General features: G+C 42.8%; 1 protein-coding gene across 21 annotated transcripts in view; it reads right to left on the bottom strand.

The window, feature by feature from the left end:
* The window catches only part of RIMBP2 (RIMS binding protein 2), an 883,237-nt gene that overhangs the window by 373,465 nt on the left and 489,258 nt on the right, over positions 1 to 20,514 (bottom strand). Inside the window, exon 1 of one of the 21 annotated variants that reach the window (XM_073628186.1) lies at positions 19,895 to 19,995. The exons of the other annotated variants lie outside the window; for them this stretch is intronic. Coding sequence (XP_073484287.1) covers positions 19,895 to 19,915 — 21 coding nt within the window. The 5' untranslated portion in view covers positions 19,916 to 19,995. Of the gene's footprint in view, positions 1 to 19,894; positions 19,996 to 20,514 lie in introns of those variants that run through there. 21 annotated transcript variants of the gene reach the window in all.

The following is a 20,514-nucleotide window of genomic DNA, read 5'->3' on the forward strand; positions in this document are numbered from 1 at the left end:
TCTTCCGGGGCTGAAGTGATTAAGGATCAGGTGTCTGTAGTACCCACCGATCTCCCTTTACCCTCTCCTGGGATTGGGTGTGATTGCTACCCCTGCTACTTCTCGGCCCTATGCCCAGTGATCAGTGCCCGGTGAGGCTGCAAATCCTCCCCACACTGCTGCTTTCCATGTCCCATCCCTTCCCATTGCTGGGCAGCCCCATTGCTGGGAGGCATCAGAGGGGGCCCCCTTCAGGCTAATCTGTGGAGGTCACCAACCTCCATCTGCCCTTTCAGGGGGGTTGTTATCACCACCTGGAGCCCCCCCATCCAATGCCACCCGCACCGGGCGCTGCTAATCACCGTTCACTTCCAGCAATTCCACCCATAGAGATTACCCCAACTGACCAATCCCAGCAATGCACCCCCAGCCCCCACCTGTCATCTCTAACATGGCTTCTGCCAATCATAAACTGGCTGATCAGTATCACTGATCCTAAAATCTCATAACCACCATTAAAACAATTTCTAAAAATATCTAAGATTCTGATTGTGGTGCTGGAGGATGCAGGCTGTAGACACCACCTCTTACCATCACTCCCATCTACATTTTAAATCTGCCAGGATCAGCCATTTTTTACGTTTTCTGTGTTCACAAAATTATCTGGTTTATCGAGAACGTTCATTAGATGTCATATCGGCAAAAAATTGGCACCTCTGTGTCTGGAAGCTGAACTTTCTGTGTTGTGCAGAATTATTGTGTTTGCTGTAGAGGGGTTGATGATTATTATTTCTATGTTATATTATTAGTGATCTGCTATTAATAGCCATATACAGTAATATAATAAAAGACGATATGTGACACAAGGGGCTTGTACACAGGATTGTGCTGTCAGCAGTAAGTGGTCTGTGCTGCATCTGAACTCACACAGACGTAAACGCACTTTTGTCTGTATGAGCTGAGATGTGTACATTCCCTGCTGCCACTGATGATTATACATTGTTGGGGTTTACATCCTGAATGGGGGGGGCTTCAGAATGAGAATTCTATAGGCCCCTGAGAAACAAAATCATTATAAATACATTTTTTGATTCTGATATTAACAAAATTAAACACAATTGAGCCCAGTCAACAATAAGGCCGTGTACACATGGGTGGACTTTTCGACCGGACTGGTCCGACAGACTTTCCAGCGGACTTTCAACGGACTTTTGATGGACTTCCGACTGACTTTTTAACGAACGGACTTGCCTACACACGATCACTCCAAAGTACGACGGATTCATACGTGATGACGTACACCGGACTAAAATAAGGAAGTTGATAGCCAGTAGCCAATAGCTGCCCTAGCGTCAGTTTTTGTCCGTCGGACTAGCATACAGACAAGCGGATTTTTGGGTCCGGCAGAGTTACGACGTAAAGATTTGAGGCATGTTCCAAATCTAAAGTCCGTCAGATTTGCGACTGGAAAAGTCAGCTGAAGGTCCGGTGAAGCCCACACATGATCGGATTGTCCGCCGGATTTGGTCCATTCGTTGTCTGTCGGACAAGTCCGGTCGAAAAGTCCGACCGTGTGTACGCTGCATAAGACTTCCACCTAATAAGACTTCTTACAAACATTACACCACCTATTCACTTTGTTGTCTAACAATTGAAAGCAGAATTAAACTCAGACAAAAAAGTTGACAGATAAATATTTTATAACAGAAGAGACCTTATTGGTCTCTTCTGTTATAAAAGCAATTGGTGTGCTGATGATCAGGGACATTGTAACTGGTGTGGCAGTGATCAGGGACAACATGAGTGGTGTGGTGGTGATTAGGGACAATACGACTTGTTCATCAGTGATTAGAAACACTATGAGTGGGTGGTGGTAATTAGGGACACTGAATGGGAGGCGGTGATTAGGTACACTGTGAGTGCACTGCAGAGATTAGGGACACTGACTGGTGTGGCAGTGATTAGGGATACTGACTTGCAGCACTGGTATGGTGACATTGTACTGCTGTGCCGGTGATCAGAGATAATGGTTGGCGGGCGACACTAACATACAGTGGTCTTCATTGGAGGGGGGGGGATGAAAAAAGGTTTTCAAGTTTTAGCAGGGGCACATACTTTTTCATCAAACAAACAGTATTTGGTGCTTTGACTGGCAGATAGATCAAATGATCAAATTCTCGTTAAGTGTTAAGAGTCCACAGATGGCACAGGAGTGTAAAAGTGGCTTGAAACAGAGAAAGAATTGGCCAAATGCACTAAAGAAAAAGAGTACAGGCAGGTGTTTTACTACTAAAAATAAGAAACCATATAAGGCTAGGCCCATATTTGCTAGCAACAAAGACCACAGGCTTTACTATAAGAATTAAAATACTGCAAAGGAAGCAGCAGTGTAAATCTTGTCAGCAGGTGAACGGTTTTAATTAGGGATAATAGGCCTGACTTGTCTATACCTAATTCTTATTTTATCTATAGGAATATGGTGGTGCAATGAATGCAAGTAAGGTAGGGTGTGAGATTAGGTGCCCACAGTTCTTGTACCTAGTTTTTTTAAACAATGCAAAAATGTGCTGCAAAAGACTGCTCCAAAAAAAGATGGTTAGCAACCAAGATTTAAAAAAAGGCCCTTTCAACATAAAAAAGGCCCTATCAACTTAAATAAAAACAATAACCCACCCACCCCCTCCCCCCCAAAAAAAATTTAAAAAAATGAAACACTCCTTTTTCAAGGGAAGCCTTGTAGCAAAATAAAAAAATAAAAACGCAAAAGCTATGGACAAAACATCAGCTAAAATTGACCACACACAGACCTCAAATCAACAACATAATAAAATCAAAGACAAAAATGCCCTAAATAATAAGAACAAAAAAGTCAGCAAATGGGTTGGTGGCCCTAAGAGCTAACAATCAAATCAGTCTGCAATGTACAGTTTCCAAATAACTTTCTCTTTTGTTCTATCACTATGCAGTTTATCAGTGTCCCTAGAGCAGCTACCCTTTAGCCCTAATTCGCAGGACATTTTAAAATACATTCATATGAATGCATCTGGTTCACATATGTGCGTTGCATTCGCACTGCGCATTGCACAAAAAACGTGTGCGTTTTCTGGGCATTGCGGTGCGAATTACTAGCCCCTTATCTTCTATGGGAACGCATCTGCTTCGCAGATGCATTGCGTTCTGGTCATGGATTTTCTACTTCTCCTCACTACACCTCCCCCTCCCCCCCTCTCCCTGCTCACTGATCCTGAGCTAAAACGCAGTGATTCCTTTGAACAGGAGATTTTTTATCTCCCCATTGAAACCTGAGCTTCAATTCGCACCGCACATGTGTGAAACCGGGCTTAGTGAGGGGGCTAGCTTATCCACAGACTCCCTTATTGGCTCTCCTAGGCCTGCTGGTCATAGTTTAAAGGCCAAGCAGTGCACTAGATAGTTTAAAAGAGAGTCTCCTGGCTGAATCTGCAAATAAATTCACCAGGACTGTGAATTTTGAACCTGCAGGATTTGCCTTGAACCTATGGTAGCTGCGAACCTGAACCTCATGCCTGCTAGTCATGCACTTAGATGACCTTCTAGCAATTTACCCCCTTTCTACCCCTTTCAGGTAACTTTTAAAAGATGAGTATCTATGGCAACTGCACTTTATTTATTGTAGTAACTCTTTGCGCTATCTTGTTGAATAAGCCCATTTCAGTATATTTTGTGGGAGGCTACTGGAATATCGGTATGACATATGTACTTCTGTATGCTATATAGGTCAGCTAAAAAAAATATGCTTTTTTTCTTAAAGTTCATTCCATTATCAAATATCACCTTCACCACCAATAATAATTATTATATTAATATTATACAGGATTTATATAGCTCCAACAATTTGCAACAATCGCCATTTTATTTACTAGGGTCCCTGCTAAAAAAATATATATGTTTGGGAGTTCAAAGTAATTTTCTAGCAAAAAATATGGATTTTAACTTGTAAGCAACAAATGTCAGAAAATAGGTTAGGCATTAAAAGGGTTAAACAATGCACATCAGACCTTCCATTGTGCAGCTTACAAGCCTTCATAGCCAGGTTCGAGATAACTAAGGCCCTTTTCACACTTGTACGACTTGTCCTGCGACTTGGGACTGCAAAGGCGCATGACAAGTTATACCCCATGATTTCCAATGAGTACAATTCAGATCTGTGCGACCTCAAGTCGCACTGACTTCAAAGTAGTCCCTGTACTTCTTTGGTCCGACTTTGATGCAAGTTTACACAGGCATTCCCTGAAATCGCTGCAAAATAGCGGTAAAATCATGGCAAAATTGCATGTGTGAAAGGGGCCTTAAGGTAAACTTCCGCTATGACATCACTGCTACATCAGTCACTCTGAAAATCAAAATTGAAGTCCAGTCATGGAAGCCCCACCCCTCCTCATCTCCAACTAACAACAAACCTACACTCATAAAGATAATTTTATAATTCCTATATATATATATATATATATATACACACTGTATATGTGCTAAATGATCTAAATACTTACCCAAGGGTCTTCTCGCTTCCTTATTGCAGAGTAGTGATGTTGGTATTTCCCAATAGCTCTATTTGTGGGGATCTGAATACTCCATTGGCAGTATGGTGACATCACGAACAAGGGCAGTGGCAAGATGAAAGGACAGTGGACCTTGACTGCAGCTGTGAATCACTAGTCTTTACATTTGGAAAAAGGGGGTCACGTGATGGCAGATTCAGGTCTGTAAGGCCTGGTTCACACCTATGCAGATTGCGGTTTGCATATTTTAGGTGCATTTTACGTTTTTCCATACACATTTTTAATCCATTGAAGTCTATGGAACCAAAAACACAAACTGCAGGTCTCTGGCCCTTTCCATAAAATGCACAGATGTGAACGTGACCCATAGGAAACCATGTTAAATGGACAGTAGAGTGTTTCTGCAAAACTGAAAACAAAAAATGCATAGGTGTGAACCAGGCCTAAAAAAGAACTTAGGATGAGTTTTTACAAAAACGTACACAGGTGGAAGCAGAGAGGATGGGTGGATGGTGTGTTTGCAGATCTGTCCAGAAATTAACTTTATTGTTATTAAAAATTCCCATCCCTTTTAAATCTGCATAACTTTTTATGGTTGAATATATTTTTATTAACAGATTTCAATGGATTACAAAGACAATCCAAGTGTTTAAAGTACATGAAAACCAATCTCAGAATAGTAAATACAGTGCACCAAAATATTGCTCGTAGAGGATCTTTCCCCTATGATGAATAGGGGCACAATTATTAGAAATAGGGGAACACAATCAAACTGTGAAAGGTAAATACAACAACAACATTTCCTCTCCCCCTTAGAATCAATGTCCTCAGGGGGGTCCTTAATATATGTACCTTTAGTGCAGTAGCAAATGCACTAAAAGGTGTATGGTAATATTCATGGAATGAATTGATATAGGATAATTAGACAGAGAAAAATGTAAGAACAAAGGGGAAAGAATAGAAAAAAAGAAGAGGAAATGAGACCTAGTAGAAGAAACGAGTTCTCTTGATGTCCAAAGCTGCATAACTTTTTAAATCTGTCATATATTCAATTTTTGGGGTGGGTATACAGAATTCATGTGGCTGATAGCCTGCTTTCCCCAAAACTGTCTTGGGCCTGAGATCAAATATGCAGACATCCCCCTGCTACTATCGGAGGTTCACCTATGGCACGGTCATTTTAAACTCTTGCACATGTAAAGAGCAGCAGAAACATTCCGATCACAACAGTGAGTCAGATATGAAGGCAGATGCTCCCACTTGGAAATCAATTTTTTAGAAAGTGCTTGGAAGACCAACATTATCTGTAGAACCAAAGCAGGTAAGAATCTATAAAAAAAAAGTAAACATAATTCCTTCCAATGATTGTAGTATAACTAGAGGGAATGTTTTTTTTTCCACTAAAGAAATCAATGTTTCAGTGAAAGCGATTTAAAAAATGTTGGATAACAGTTTCCTTCAGAAAATTATATAATGCAGTCTGTCTTATCATCAAGCAGTAACCATGATGTGTGTGTGTGTGAATCGCGTTAGCTGTGCATCATTAACGTTGATGTTATTTTAGTTCCCAGAATAATGACTTGCCATCAGGTTTGAGATTTAGCATCTGTGAAAATACAGTTGTTAATTGAGAGAATACAGTTAAATCAGGTCTGCTTGTTGTTACAGCTTGGCAACAATTTTACAAAGTGTGATGGGTCTGTTCAGTATCATCAGGCTGTGCTCAATAACATTTGCTAGCAAACTATTTCAGCTTTGGACTATAATCTATCTATCTATCTATCTATCTATCTATCTATCTATCTATCTATCTATCTATCTATCTATCTATCTATCTATCTCCTCAGTTGGATTTTTCAACTACATAAAATTGCATAGAATCCAGCAAAAAATCTAAGAACCTGTGGGGTTGATTTACTAAAGGCAAATAGACTGTGCACTTTGCAAAGTGCAGTTGCCCTCTGCAAGTGCAATTGCTCCAGAGCTTAGTAAATGAGGTAAGGCTTGACTTTGCAAAGAGTACCCAATTCTGTGCAAGGACAATTAAAAAAACAGCATTTTTGCATGCACATGATTGGATGATGGAAGTCAGCAGAGCTTCTGCTCATTTACTAAGCTCTGGAGCAACTGCACTTACAGAGGGCAACTGCAACAGTCTTTTTCCCTTTAGTAAATCAACCCCTATGTGTTGCCACAAGAGCAATGAGATTTCTAAGCTTGAAAGGAAATTTTCCTTGCAGTCATGCTGCATCACATAGCATTCACAATAGTGACATAAGTCATGAGTAAAAACAGTTTACTGTATGTGTATTTCATGGAAGCAGTGGTATATACACTATGGCCTGTGGCTATTAAGCACATAGTACTAGCTCTACAGTGCACACTGGGTGCAACAGCCATAGAACAGTAGATGGACCTGCCCTACCTATATTTCTAAATTGACTGGCTGCTGAACTTACAGTATTAATTGCCACTCATGTAGCCTACGAAGCCCCACAGAACTACACAACAAGGCACTCTCACACATCATAGAACATGACATAATGCAGCCTACACTATCTCGCTCACCTATCCTAGGATGTGAACTTTTAAAAATGTGCAAAGCACAATGCGAATGGGCACAAAATCCCAGAATTACTCTATGAACAATTAACTATATGCTAATGTAGTGCATCCCCTAAAGAGCCACTGGAAGTTCTGGTCCTATTTCCTCCCTTAGAGCACAGCCAGGCACACAGCATTTCTTGATTTTTTACACTGGCTCCAAAGAACAGTGTAGGGGTTGTAAAAGGGAGCATGGGATACCCAAAAACTGCAGAACTGGATAACTTAAGGACTTCTCAATTCTGGCTGCACTTCACAGACTGCTGGCTGTACTGTACAACTGCTAAATGTTCCATAGGATTTTCTGTGCTGACAGTGACCTGTACTCCTTTAGAGTTTAAAACACAGTCACTAACTCAGTAATAGGGTTGCTATTCAGCTATGGGGTCATTGGTTTATTGGTTGCCTCCTGCCAATATCTACTAGGGAGATGTAGACTCACACCACCACAGGATAGCTCAACCCTTTTCCACCAACTTCCTCCTGGCTCCCTCCAGTGAGCTTCTACAGACCCAATTTAATCCTTGGATTTCAGCCTTTGCATGGGCTCCCTAGTGAAGCCTAGCTGGGACCTCAGTGTCTTCCTTACAGATCATTCCAGCAAGCTGCCCCAGGGGTAGAACCCCTACACAGGGGTCTCCTCTAGTAGGACTGGACCCAAGAACTCTTCACTTGCTGCCCACGCCGGAGTTCCATAAATATTCAGGATGACTGTTCTCCTCTCCCTCCCATTATACTTCTATAAGTCTCCAGAAGATAGGGGGAAGTAGCAGAACAGCATTCTGTGAAACACCGAGCAGCCATAAGCAATCAACCGCCTGCTCAACTGATTACAGAGGAGCTAAACTAAATGAAATACCTATCAGCCTACTCTATACTAGGAGGGTGCTACTTAAACATACCCATGCTATCTACATCTTGTGATTTCAATACCCAACTGGGAAATGCATTCTCTCTGCCTTGATGCAGAAAAGAATGCTGATAGCCAGTGGGGCTGAACTACAGCATGGTACCAATGGTGCCAATTTCTGGACAACTGGAGTACAGAAAGGATTCAAACATTGTGCTATAAATTAGTAAAAATGTGTTTGCCATATGGTTGTTTAACATTAAAAGATTCATTATCGGGTAATATTTCACTTTATATGTCCGCAAAACTGAGGGATTAAAAATGACAAAAAAAATGAACACTATTTCTCAATAAGCCCCTGCCTTGCATGGTCCCCCCACTATCTTGAACTAACCAGGGTCACCATAAGGGATTACAGAAACAATATCAGTGTCCAGCAGGATATGTGTATAGAAAGTGTCAGTCTAGGGAAATCAAATCCTATCAAACATCAAATGCAGTTTCTGTTCCTATATGTGACTAGAGATGGGCTGAACACCCCCCCCCCCCAGGTTCAGTTTGCGCCAGAACTCTTGAACATCGAAAAAGTTTGGACCCGAACGATGAACCCCATTGAAGTCTATGTGACCTGAACTTGAAAAATCAAAAGTCCTCATTTTGAAGGATTATCTGCAAGTTAGTGACCATATAAAGGGTATGGGGGCCCAGCTACTGCCCAGTGGGACATGTACCAATGCAAAAAAAAAACTTTTAAAAAAAGATTGTGTAGCACCCTCTACCTTTAGGTAGGTGCTAGAGTAGTGGGTTTGTATTTTTACAGTCAGCTCAACTCAGATTTAGGCAGGCCTATGCTGTGAGCTAGGCCTGTTTGTTTTGATCTGGTGGCAGGGGAATGGTTTAGTGTAGCAGCAGGTGACTGGCATGTGCCTCAGATCTTGGGCTCCTCCTCTGTCTCCAGGGAGAAGGTTCTGGAAAAGGGGCAGGGCAGAGAGCTGGAGTGACATGGGGTGTATGTGGGAGCCCGAACCAATCCCCAACTAGGATATACCCATAGTCAGCCTGCTGTGGGAGGAGTTGTCGTCTGGGTGAACTGAATGATGGAGTGTTAGATTGTCGTGTCTGAGGGTATCCCCTTTCTGGGGGGGGTGTACCTCAGGTGGGGATCTCGTGAGCTGGGACAGAGCCTTTCTTTACATGGTGATAGAGAGGTGTCCTGGAACAGGAGCTGGAAGAGACAGTTGGGAGCATGTCTGGAGAAAGTTATTCAGGAGGGATCCAGGCTGGGTGTCGGTGAGTGGAAAGCACAGTGGAAAGCTTTGGAAGAGACATGCCAGGAGTTGGATGTAGAGCCAGAGGGAGAGACTGTGGGTGTTATGTGTCAAGTTGCTGCAGCCAGGAGGGGGCGGGCGGGATTTGCAATCGGACTTGCTGGGATCAGTAGTCCATCAAGTGCATTTATTCTTCTCAATCAAATTGGTTGCTATCACAAAGGGGTACAGCAGACCCCTGTCTGCAAAGGGCTATCAAGAAAAGGCACTAGGACTTATTCAAAGTGAAGCCTAGTCATGTGCTAATGGTGTGACAGGAGGCTAAATTTGGACAGTGAAGCAAGTTCTCCAAAGTAGTGTGCTGGAGGAAGTGTGCTGAGGAAAAGACTGTCAAGTTTAGAGTCAACCATCTTTAAATTCTATAAAGAACTATTCATCTTACGGGCATCCCATGTCCCTTTTCCCCAACCAAGTTAATCCCCTAATAAAAATAAATAAAAAAAAAAACAAGCAAGAGACTGTTCACTGACTGAGGAAGTGTGCCTAATGGATGTCAGACCAGCAGGGTGAAATGTGTGGATGATGTAACACTTAGCAACCCCATGGGGGAACCGCTACAAACCTTTTTAAAGGAGCAGTGATTTTAATGATGCTTAATGTGAAACAATAAAAATGAAAAATTCCTTTAACCACTTCAGCGCGGAAGGATTTACCTACTTCCTAAACCAGGCCATTTTTTGGGATGCGGCACTGCGTCGCTTTAACTGACAATTGCGCGGTCATGCGATGCTGTACCCCAACAAAATTGTCCTTTTTTTCCCACAAATAGAGGGGCTGAGAGATCATGAGATATAGCAGGGGTAGTCACGCATTAATTCCAATGGGCAGAGGCGGTCTGGGAGCACTATATACACCGCTCCTAAACTGCCCCAAAGATGCTGCATGCAGGAATTTTTCTAACGTCCTGCAAGCGCACCGCCTCAGTGTGAAAGCAGGGGAGGCAGTTTTCAGGCACTTTACAGGTGCTATTTCTAGTGCTAAAACGACCTGAAAACTGCCCCAGTGTGAAAGGGATCTAAGAGAGTCAATTATGCCGCGTACACACGGTAGGACTTTTCGGCTACAAAAGTCCGACAGCCCGTCCGACAGACTTTCGACGGACTTTTGGCGGACTTGCGGCAGACTTTCTAATGAACAGACTTGCCTACATACAATCACACAAAAGTCCGACGGATTCGTACGTGATGATGTACATCGGACTAAAATAAGGAAGTTGATAGCCAGTAGCCAATAGCTGACCTAGCATGGGTTTTTGTCCGTCGGACTAGCATACAGACGAGCGGATTTCTGGGTCCGGCGTAGTTACAATGTAAAGATTTGAAGCATGTTTCAAATCTAAAGTCCGTCAGATTTGCGGCTGAAAAAGTCTGCTGAAAGTCCAGGGAAGTCCACACACGATCGGATTGTCAGCCAGCTTTGGTCCGTCTGCGTCCGTCGGACTTTTGTAGACGAAAAGTCTGACCGTGTGTACGCGGCATTAGACTTTTGTTCTGCATGTGCCAATAGTGAATATGTGAGATATGAGATGAGAAGAGAGCAGAGGAAGACTTTATCAGTGAACTGCTTCTCTTTCCTTGCCAATCAGAAGGATGGGGGTGTGTTTGTTCCCAATGTTGTTTTTCTAAGATGTGCTGCTGCTGCAGTGTAGGCCAGAGGTCTTGCTGTATTGAATAGTAGGGGTGCAGGGATCACAACACTGACTGCACAAAAAAGACCATATCCATTGGTGGCAAAACAGGCTCCTGTGATCGTAGTTCAACTGTCTGTACTTAGCTGCTTCAGCGTTAGCCAACATTATTGTTACCTTATATTTACTCTGTTTCATGTGTATACAGATGGAAGAGGTGACCTTTGAGCTGCAAGGGAGATCAGTTAAAGTTTATTTTTACAAAACTGTTTCTGTATAACCCCTTATTAACCCTTACTTAACTAAACAGACCTGGCTAACGCCTTGCTCCCCTTTGCTTTTTTTTCCACTGATATTTTAGTTTGTTTTTCTGTTAATTTTTTTCACGTTCACATAAAAAATATATGCAAAATTGTTTAAAAAATAGTTGGATTTTATTTGTAAATAATTTATTCACGTTTTGTACCAAAACTCACTTTTAGTATCATAAATGAGGCAAACTAAAGAATAAAATCGTCAGTTTTCATTTACAGAAACACTACGTGTTTTAAAACTATTGCTAGTCAAACAAGAAAATTGGTGCAAAGCTTTGTTATGGTCTATAGATTGCATAGAAAACAAACAATTTTGCAAGAGAAAATTGCCAAAAGAAAGCTTTGCATATTTTAAAAGAAAAGATATGCAGTATGTATTGTTGTCATAAGTAACACAGAGTTATTGCTGGTCCTAAAATAGTAGAAAATTGCTGTGGTCCACATTGTCACAGCGGGAGGATCTGAATGATTCCAGACGCACAGCTACTTTCCTGGTTCAACAGCGTTTCCAATATCTATTTGCCTTTCTGCAGATATGTGCTGCAGGGTTTTTACTTTTTACTTCAATGATCATACACGCACACACACCAACAATCATTTGATTTTTAATTTGGGGCTCAGTTTGTCCTTCAGCAGTTTTCCAATAGTAGTACAATTTTACCATGCTGCATGGAAAGTTTGTACATTATACTGTATATAAAATGTCTACATCAAAGGAAACCATTTTGTTATATTAGTAATAATCTGCTGAACATTAAATTATTGTCAATGCTGTGCCAGCAACAAATAGACATCTGTGAAACATTTACATTCCCCATATTGGTTTGTAACTGCAATTGTAATATTAGCTATTTAGCAGCAGATGTAACTGAAAATGGAAACACTTATTCTCATGTTCCATTTTCACTGCAGCTCTGAAGAGGGGGATCTAGTGGTATTCAAGAGAAAATTGCAAGAGCAGCAAATAAGTGTATGTATTAATTTTACACTCATTATGAAGATCCCTTCCTGAATATAGCAAGGCTAATTACAGCTTCCAAGTTCTGAGTCCTCTTTTAGACTATGAAATGCAATTATTTTGCTGTAATATATAATAGCTATATAATTATATTGCTGGCATTGCCATAGCTTACAATTTGAAAGAGAAATTAGTCTAAATCTGCTGTTGTTTCTGGACACATATATAGCCCTCTTTTAGGGAGGGGTATGAGAAATGGCTTTACCAAAACAGGATATTGGCCTAAACCTGTAGGTAAATAAGAGAACCAGAACCTTTTCTATGTGGAGGAGTGGGCTGATATTAAAGTTGACACTGCCTCCACCCAGAACAGGGCTTCTGTGAACAGTCAGGATTCCCTTCCTGGGAAATTAACCAGTAATCTAATCAAAGTAATTGGGAGCAGATGAACTACTGCAGTCAGCATATAACATTTATCATAAATATAAAGATAAACACCAGTATGGCATATCTCCCAACTTTTGAACTTCAGAATGAGGGACAGAGTGCAGGGTTCTGTGATGAGCTGTGTACAGAGTGCAGGGTTCTGGGATGAGCTAAGTACAGAGTGCAGGGTTCTGGGATGAGCTAAGTACAGAGCGCAGGGTTCTGGGATGAGCTACGTACAGAGTGCAGGGTTCTGGGATGAGCTGCGTACAGAGTGCAGGGTTCTGGGATGAGCTGCGTACAGAGTGCAGGGTTCTGGGATGAGCTATGTACAGAGTACAGGGTTCTCGGATGAGCTACGTACAGAGCGCAGGGTTCTGGCATGAGCTACGTACAGAGCGCAGGGTTCTGGGATGAGCTACGTACAGAGCGCAGGGTTCTGGGATGAGCTACGTACAGAGTGCAGGGTTCTGGGATGAGCTACGTACAGAGTGCAGGGTTCTGGGATGAGCTACGTACAGAGTGCAGGGTTCTGGGATGAGCTATGTACAGAGTGCAGGGTTCTGAGCTGCGTACATAGTGCAGGGTTCTGGAATGAGCGGTGTACAGAGTGTGCAAGAACAGGGCAAGCTGACACATGGCACTGGCAACCCCCCCAGAGGAGCCTGGCAGCCCCAAAGTGCTCCCTGGAGCTGCACATTGCTGATCTGTCCATACATGGGGCTGACAAGTGTCTGGCCAGCTTGGATTCAATGTATCCCAGTACAGAGAGCCCTGTGGTGCCATGTCCAACTCATCACCTGTCCCCCAGTACAAAGCCAGGCACTCACAAAAACCAGCATAAAGTAATATAACTGGCTTTGTAAATACTGCATAGTAGTACTTAAAAAGCCTGCAATAAAGCAGTAGTTACAAGGCAAATTAAATAAAGATCCTCAACTTTTTTGCATATAATGGTCTACCCTACAGCCTGAGCCAGGTGCATAGATGCTGAGAGGAGAAGGACTGAGAAAGAGCAAGTGTACACAGCACATCAATCAGATCAATGTGCAGTGTACAGAAAAGCAAGGCCATGAGCCTGCTTACAATAATTAGCATTACAATGGTAATTACCATTTTAAAGGGAGAGCTGCCTGGGGAACCCAACTGCTTCTGTGCACACTGAGACGTGCCGAACGGATGCTGCAGGAAAAGAAGTAGGCAGGAATAATGGCGGGCGTGAACCAGCCGCACTGCACTCCATGCATGCAGCTGCTGGCCAGATTTTATGTGTGGCTCTCATGTGCTACCGGGTTGCTGACCTGAACAATAAAGATATCAGGACAGAGCCTCTCATGGGGCCCTGAGCCCCCCACTAGCCAGTCTGCCCCTGGTCTCAGCACACAGTTGGCTCCTTGGGCAGCTGGGCTTGAGGCCAGCTGCCTTGGAGTTGGTTCCTCTGGCTCTGTCCTGCTCTCCAGCTGCGACCCACTCTGTCAGTGCCTGACACTCCACAGAGAGACTCCCAGCCCCTCCCTCACACTAAGAGATCACTCCACAGCAGGAGTCAGGACGAGTGGGCGGTGCTGTGCCCCGGCTGGACCTAAACAGACACTACAGCCTTGGCTGGAGAGACTGAGCAGAGTAGTGCGAGCGGAGTCATCAATATTATTTAAAAAAAGTCAGCGGCGACCGCGGACACTTCAAGCACTGCTCGCGGACACCTTGCCAGTCCCTGTGCAGGACATACCTCCCACAAATTGGTATCGCGGGACAAGGGTGCAGATGCGGGAATGTCCCACCCAATCCCATGATATGGAAATAGTACAAGCTCTATATGAGAAAAGATTAAAGAGGAGCTTCAGTCATTTTTGTGTTTATTAACCACTTGCTGACTGCATAACCTAGTTATACGGTGCCACAGTGGCTCTCCTGCACCCGTTCAAGTACCTAGTACGTGATCCGGCATTTCTGGTTAGGGGGCATGAGCACACTGCCAGCGGCCTGGCTGCACTTTGATTAGCAAAGGGGACAGTCAGCCTGTGTGTATGTCAGCTGGTCAGACAGACGCTGAATGTTTGGCCAGGTTCTGTCGAACAAGCATGCTGGAGAGGGTACGTGCTGACGTCACCACGCTATGTACTAGGAGGACGGGCTTCTGTTGTTTGCCAGCCGGTTTTGTTTTTATATGCAACTTCTAAACATACCAAATGTAAGTGCAATACTTTTTTTTATAATTATATCGAATAGATTGTATTACACTATGGTGAGTCTTCCTTTCTGGGTCATTTGCTGATTTTAAAGGCCTTGGCTGGGCTATAGCCAAATGCTCTTTTTGCTTGCCATTCGGTAAGCAGGTTTTTCTTAAGTTTTTTTAAGGCACTTTTTGGTGTGAATCACTGTGGTGTCCCTGGGAAGAGGATTTATTCCATCCTATATGTTGATCAATAACATGCTGTTTCAATTAGGATTTTCCTGCAATATTTGGGACTATTTAGCACAGCTTCTCTTATTTCCAAGCATGCTGGAGAACCAGCAGCCAACCGACTCCTGATCAGCGCTCTCAGCCAATGGCTGAAAGTGCTGATTGGAGTGTTTTGGCTGGGGGAGGGGGGGGGTGTATGTTGTGCAATAGTCATCCCACCACAGGGGTCACTGTGGCTGAATGTTCATGTTGTAGTCAGTGTCAGTTAATGTCAGATTGTCTGTCACAATATCTTAGTCCCACTATAAGTTGCTGATGGTTACTAGTATAAAAAAAATTCCAGTATATATACCATAGTTTGTAGACGCTATAACATTCACGTAAACCAATCAATATACGCTTATTGGGATTTTTTACCAAAAATATGTAGCAGAATACATATTGGCCTAAATTTATGAAGACATTTTATTTTTTAAATTTCTTTATTGCATATGATTTATAGCAGAAAGTAAAAAATATTGTTTGTTTTTCAGAATATTTGGTCTTTTTCGTTTATGGCACAAAAAATGAAAACCCAGAGGTGATCAAGTACACCCAAAAGAAAGCTCTATTTGTGGGAAAAAAATTATATACATTTTGTTTGTGTACAGCGCTCCATGACTGCGCAAATGTCAGGTAAACGTAACTCAGTGCCAAAAAGCAAAAAATGGCCTGATCATGAACAGGGGTAAATCTTCTTGAGGTCCAGTAGTTAAAAGTCAGCAGCTACAAAAACTGTAGCTGCTGACTTTTATTAAACAGACACTCACTTGTCCTACGATCCAATGATGTGCTCACCCAAGCTATTCCTTCCCGTGATCTATTGTCTCCAGCGACAGCATCTCAACTGTGAGCATCCAGCTGTCACAACTTGTGGCTTGCCCACTGTGCATACGCAAGCCTCGCTGCGCATTGTGAATGGTCCCATTGTCTGGGACCTGTGACATGTCCCAGAAGAAGAGCTGACAGTGGACATGGGAGCAGGTACCTGTCAAAATTAGGTACCCGATCCCCCCGCCAAGTGCCAATTGGTGAAGAGGAGGGGGGTGGAGGTCTTAAAGCAGAACTTCCCATTTTGGGTGGAGCTCCACTTTAATTATTGTATAGCCCTCAAAATTTCCACTCGCCTGCTCACATTTGGAGAGTGGAAAATGATTGCTGGCAAACGTGGGTTGCCTGGGGGGGGGGCGGGTGGCCCCCCAGCAGGCGGGGTTAAATGGAAGCCGTTCTCCCAGAGGAACAGAGTGGAAGAAGAGGAGATCACAGATCAGAGATTGCCCACTGTAACAGCTTTCATTTGATTTGCTGTATGCTTGCTGTCACATACAGCCCCACCTCCTGGCTGGAGGCGGGACTGTATGTGACTGCAAGTGCACAGCAATTCAAAGGAAAGCTGTTACAGCAGGCAATCCCTGCTCTGTGATCCGGCCGGCTGCTCTCCTCTTCCTCTACAGGGGTCATGCTGCATTGGTGGGCACAGGCGAGTTGCATTAGTGGGCACAGGTCACGTTGCATTGGTGGTCACAGCTGATTTGCATTGGTGGGCACAGGTCATGCTGCATTGCTGGGCACAGGTGAGTTGCATTGGTGGGCACAGGTCATGCTACATTGGTGGGCACAGGTCATGCTGCATTGGTGGGCACAGGTGAGTTGCATTGGTGGGCACAGGTCATGCTGCATTGGTGGGCACAGGTCATGCTGCATTGGTGGGCACAGATCATGCTGCATTGGTGGGCACAGGTCATGCTGCATTGGTGGGCACAGGTCATGCTGCACTTGTGGGCACAGGTCATGCTGCACTTGTGGGCACAGGTCATGCTGCATTGATGGGAACTGGTCATGCTGCATTGATGGGCACTGATCAGGCTGCATTGATGGGCACAGGTGAAGCTGCATTGATGGGCACTGGTCACGCTACATTGATGGGCATTGATCAGGCTGCATTGATGGGCACTGATGAGGCTCCATTGGTGGGCACTGATGAGGCTGCATTGATGGCTACAGGTGAGGCTGCATTGATGGACACTGGTCAGGCTGCATTGATGGGCACTGGTAAGGCTGCATTGATGGGCACCGATGAGGCTGCACTGATGGGCACTGATAACGTTGTTAATATTTATTTTTGCAACTTAATTCTGCATAAAACATTTAAGTGTAATTTCATGAGATAATTTATAAAGGGGCTTGTTTAGGGGGGAATTAGGGGCGGGGCAGGGTAGGGGTTGGGTGGGGCAACTGGTGGCGAGTAACCCTTAAGGGCTGGCTAGTAGTTCAGGACTTGAAATTTTGAGCCCTGTTAATACATACATCCAATGTACAAACGGATATTACCAGCAAAGAGCCCAAGAAGAATCCTGGTAGAATTGTGCACATATACAGAGGTATATATAGTTATTAATAGAGAAACCTCCAGATGAATGTTGCAGCAAAGACCAGTTGCAGGGGCCCCTTAGGATGATCAAAACATGGTGTCTGTCTTTGTGTCAGAGACCTGAAGACAAGATCAGCAGTGATGGGGAGATCCTCCAACTGTTGTCGAACCAGCCTAGAACACAGGTTCTCACCAGCAGAAACTGTGGTGTAGCACTGGAACTCAGAGTAAGCCTATGTAATATTCTGTGATTTAGTCCCTAGTAGTTTCCAATCGGACATGCAACTGGACCTCAAACTACCAGGAGTGTCCTTCGGATGCCTAACCTGGCACCAGCCTATGCTGGTTATCGAGCCCTAAGATAAAATTAGCTATAGAATCCCAGATCAGAGGGGACAGGGTTAACTAAAATAACAAGAGCTTGTGCAAAAGACATACTTCCCAACACCCAGTCTATATGAACAGTATGACAACTTGCAAGCTAAATAAGATCCACAGGCAGTGTCAACTCACTGGGAGTTAATGTATAGAAAATGCGTTACTTGTTTGATCAATAGTCTACAAGGCTGAGGATTTGGGATTTTATAGGAACTTTCTATAATTTGAAAGACTAAACAAGTTCACCCTAACACATAAAATTCACATTATTCTTTAGATTTTATAGAAGTGCTTCAATCGTGCCAGTGTAGCATGGATGATTAGCAAAGCTGAATGTTGGGTTGTTGTAAAGGTAACCTGTATCATAAGAAATATATATGTTGCCATTAAACGTACCTGTCAAAACTAGGTCCCCCCCCCGTCCCCCCCCACAGGTGTGGCATTTGAACCAAGCAACAGTTTTATAAGCAGCAAAGTGTTTTTTAATCTACTGGGGCCCCTTGAACGCTTAGACCCCTTTCACACTGGGCGGTTTTCAGGCGCTTTAGCGCTAGAAATAGCCTCTGCTAAGTGCCTGAAAACCACCTCCCATTCATTCAAGTGTGATATTTCACACTCAGGCGGTGCGCTTGCGGGACGCCCCAAAAAGTCCTGCAAGCAACATCTTTGGGGCGGGTTGGGAGCGCTGTATTTAGCGCTCCCAAAACCCCCTGCCCATTGCAATGAATGGTTAGTGCTTTCAAATCACCTGAAAAGCAATTTGAAAACACTGCAAAACAGGAGTTTTTAACCATTTTTGGGGGGTTAAAAGCACCCCACTAGCAGACGAAAAGCAGTGCTAAAGAGCCGCTTCAACAGCCCTAAAGCGCCGCTAAAACGAGCAGCCCTTTGGCCCTGATGGCACAGCCGCTCAATGTGAGAGGGGTCTTAGCGAACTTTATTGAAAAGGTGAATATATCCTTTGAAGTTGAAAACTTTAAATAGATGTTAACATAAGGAAAAGGAAGTTGCACAGGGGGAAGTATATTATAAAGATTGTTGTAGGCTGGTGTTCCGCTTTAAAGTCAGAGAGAGCCAGGCAACAAGAATATTTAGAAATGAGTCAGCAATAGCAGCCTCCACAATTCTGTTGGCACAGGTTTTCTTTATTAAACAGCAGTAACAACATACTTACTTCTGATGTTTCTGGATAATGGGATTGTAGCTATCACATGCAATTTTGAGGAATTTAGAAAGAGAATGCTATTTTGCATGTTTCTGGTGCTCCAAAGTAAGGGGCTCAGTCCTGGGCAATAATAGTTTTATCCTAAAACATCTAAAATTGAGTCCACTGGGTTTTCTTACAGCAGTATTTCTTAGGTGTTAGTGATACACAAACTAGACAAATACCCCTAAAAATCATCATAGGACCTATGAGTACAAAACAAAATCCTGTAAGCCCATACAAGGGCAGCCTAGAAGAAGGAACAGTTACTATTTTATATAAAAGATGTGCTTGTTAATGTGATACTGAAATATTAAAATAGAACATATATTTAAAATGTCTGTTGCTGGCTTAAAATTTACAAGAATTGTCACAATAATCTCAAAATACAGCTCTAATAAAATTGAGCAAACACTAAAGCTTAGCTATGTACAAAATACAGTGGCATCCAAATTAACAGTATAATTAAATCATTTTAGAACCAGACTAATTAGCCATTGCAAAATATACGCTATGCAGTTATTTGTTAACACATGACAAGTACCATGCAGAAAACGCATACTCTACTCGACTTTCTAATTAGTGAGTCATGGTGATAAATATTCAAACATTTTAATCATTGCTGACCAAATGCTAAAAACTTTATTATCTGACATGTCATTCACAACCCTGGCAACCGTAGCAAAGGGAAATTACATATTTACTATTTAAATAACACGGGGAGACCTGTGGTATTTTACTGAATGGATGAACGATAGCTATCTGTGTTCATTTTCTGTAAAAAAAGAGCAGCACAATAAATACAGAGCCCCAATTTATTTGATACCCATGGAACAATCTAATATTATCGAGCATTTATTTAAAGTGGACTTACGTTGCAGGCAAAGCATTGCATTCACATATCCATCTTCATCTCCTAATGTCACTAGCTCACACAGATAGATGTTCTGGCAATTGCAATGCATGTGGATAGATTAAAATGAATGTTCCTGCTAGTCCTGACCTTTCGGTGCCAGCTGCAAGACAGAGCTGCACACCCTGTGGGATTTTATAGGAGAATAGTAAACACCAATTCCCTCCCTCTCATACTGAAGGAAGAATCCAGGAGAGCTTCAGGTCAATTATAGGAGAACGATGATCATTGTTATTTACAAAAGAGTGGGTGTGTCCAGCAGGAATCAGTCCATTCTTTTGAAGTTTACATTTTAGAAACTATTACTTTAAGTAGACTACAGGCTTCAATTGAATTACATTACTCAATCAAAAAGACATCACCAAAAATGCAGTGATGTCAATCATCTGGCTACAATAAAATTGAAATTTGATGCATGTTGTGAGTTGTCGCAATATTTTAGGAGGTTGATGTTCAGGTCTTATTTTGTACAGTTGATGTTCGAAAACAGGGTTTCCCTTTAAATTTGAAATGATAAACCCAATCAATAAAGTCTCATATAAGCATTAACATGTTAAAGGCACAGTCCACTGTTTGTAAAA

The sequence above is a fragment of the Aquarana catesbeiana genome, linkage group LG01 (genome assembly GCF_042186555.1).
Source record: "Aquarana catesbeiana isolate 2022-GZ linkage group LG01, ASM4218655v1, whole genome shotgun sequence".
In the NCBI taxonomy this organism is placed as follows: domain Eukaryota; kingdom Metazoa; phylum Chordata; class Amphibia; order Anura; family Ranidae; genus Aquarana; species Aquarana catesbeiana.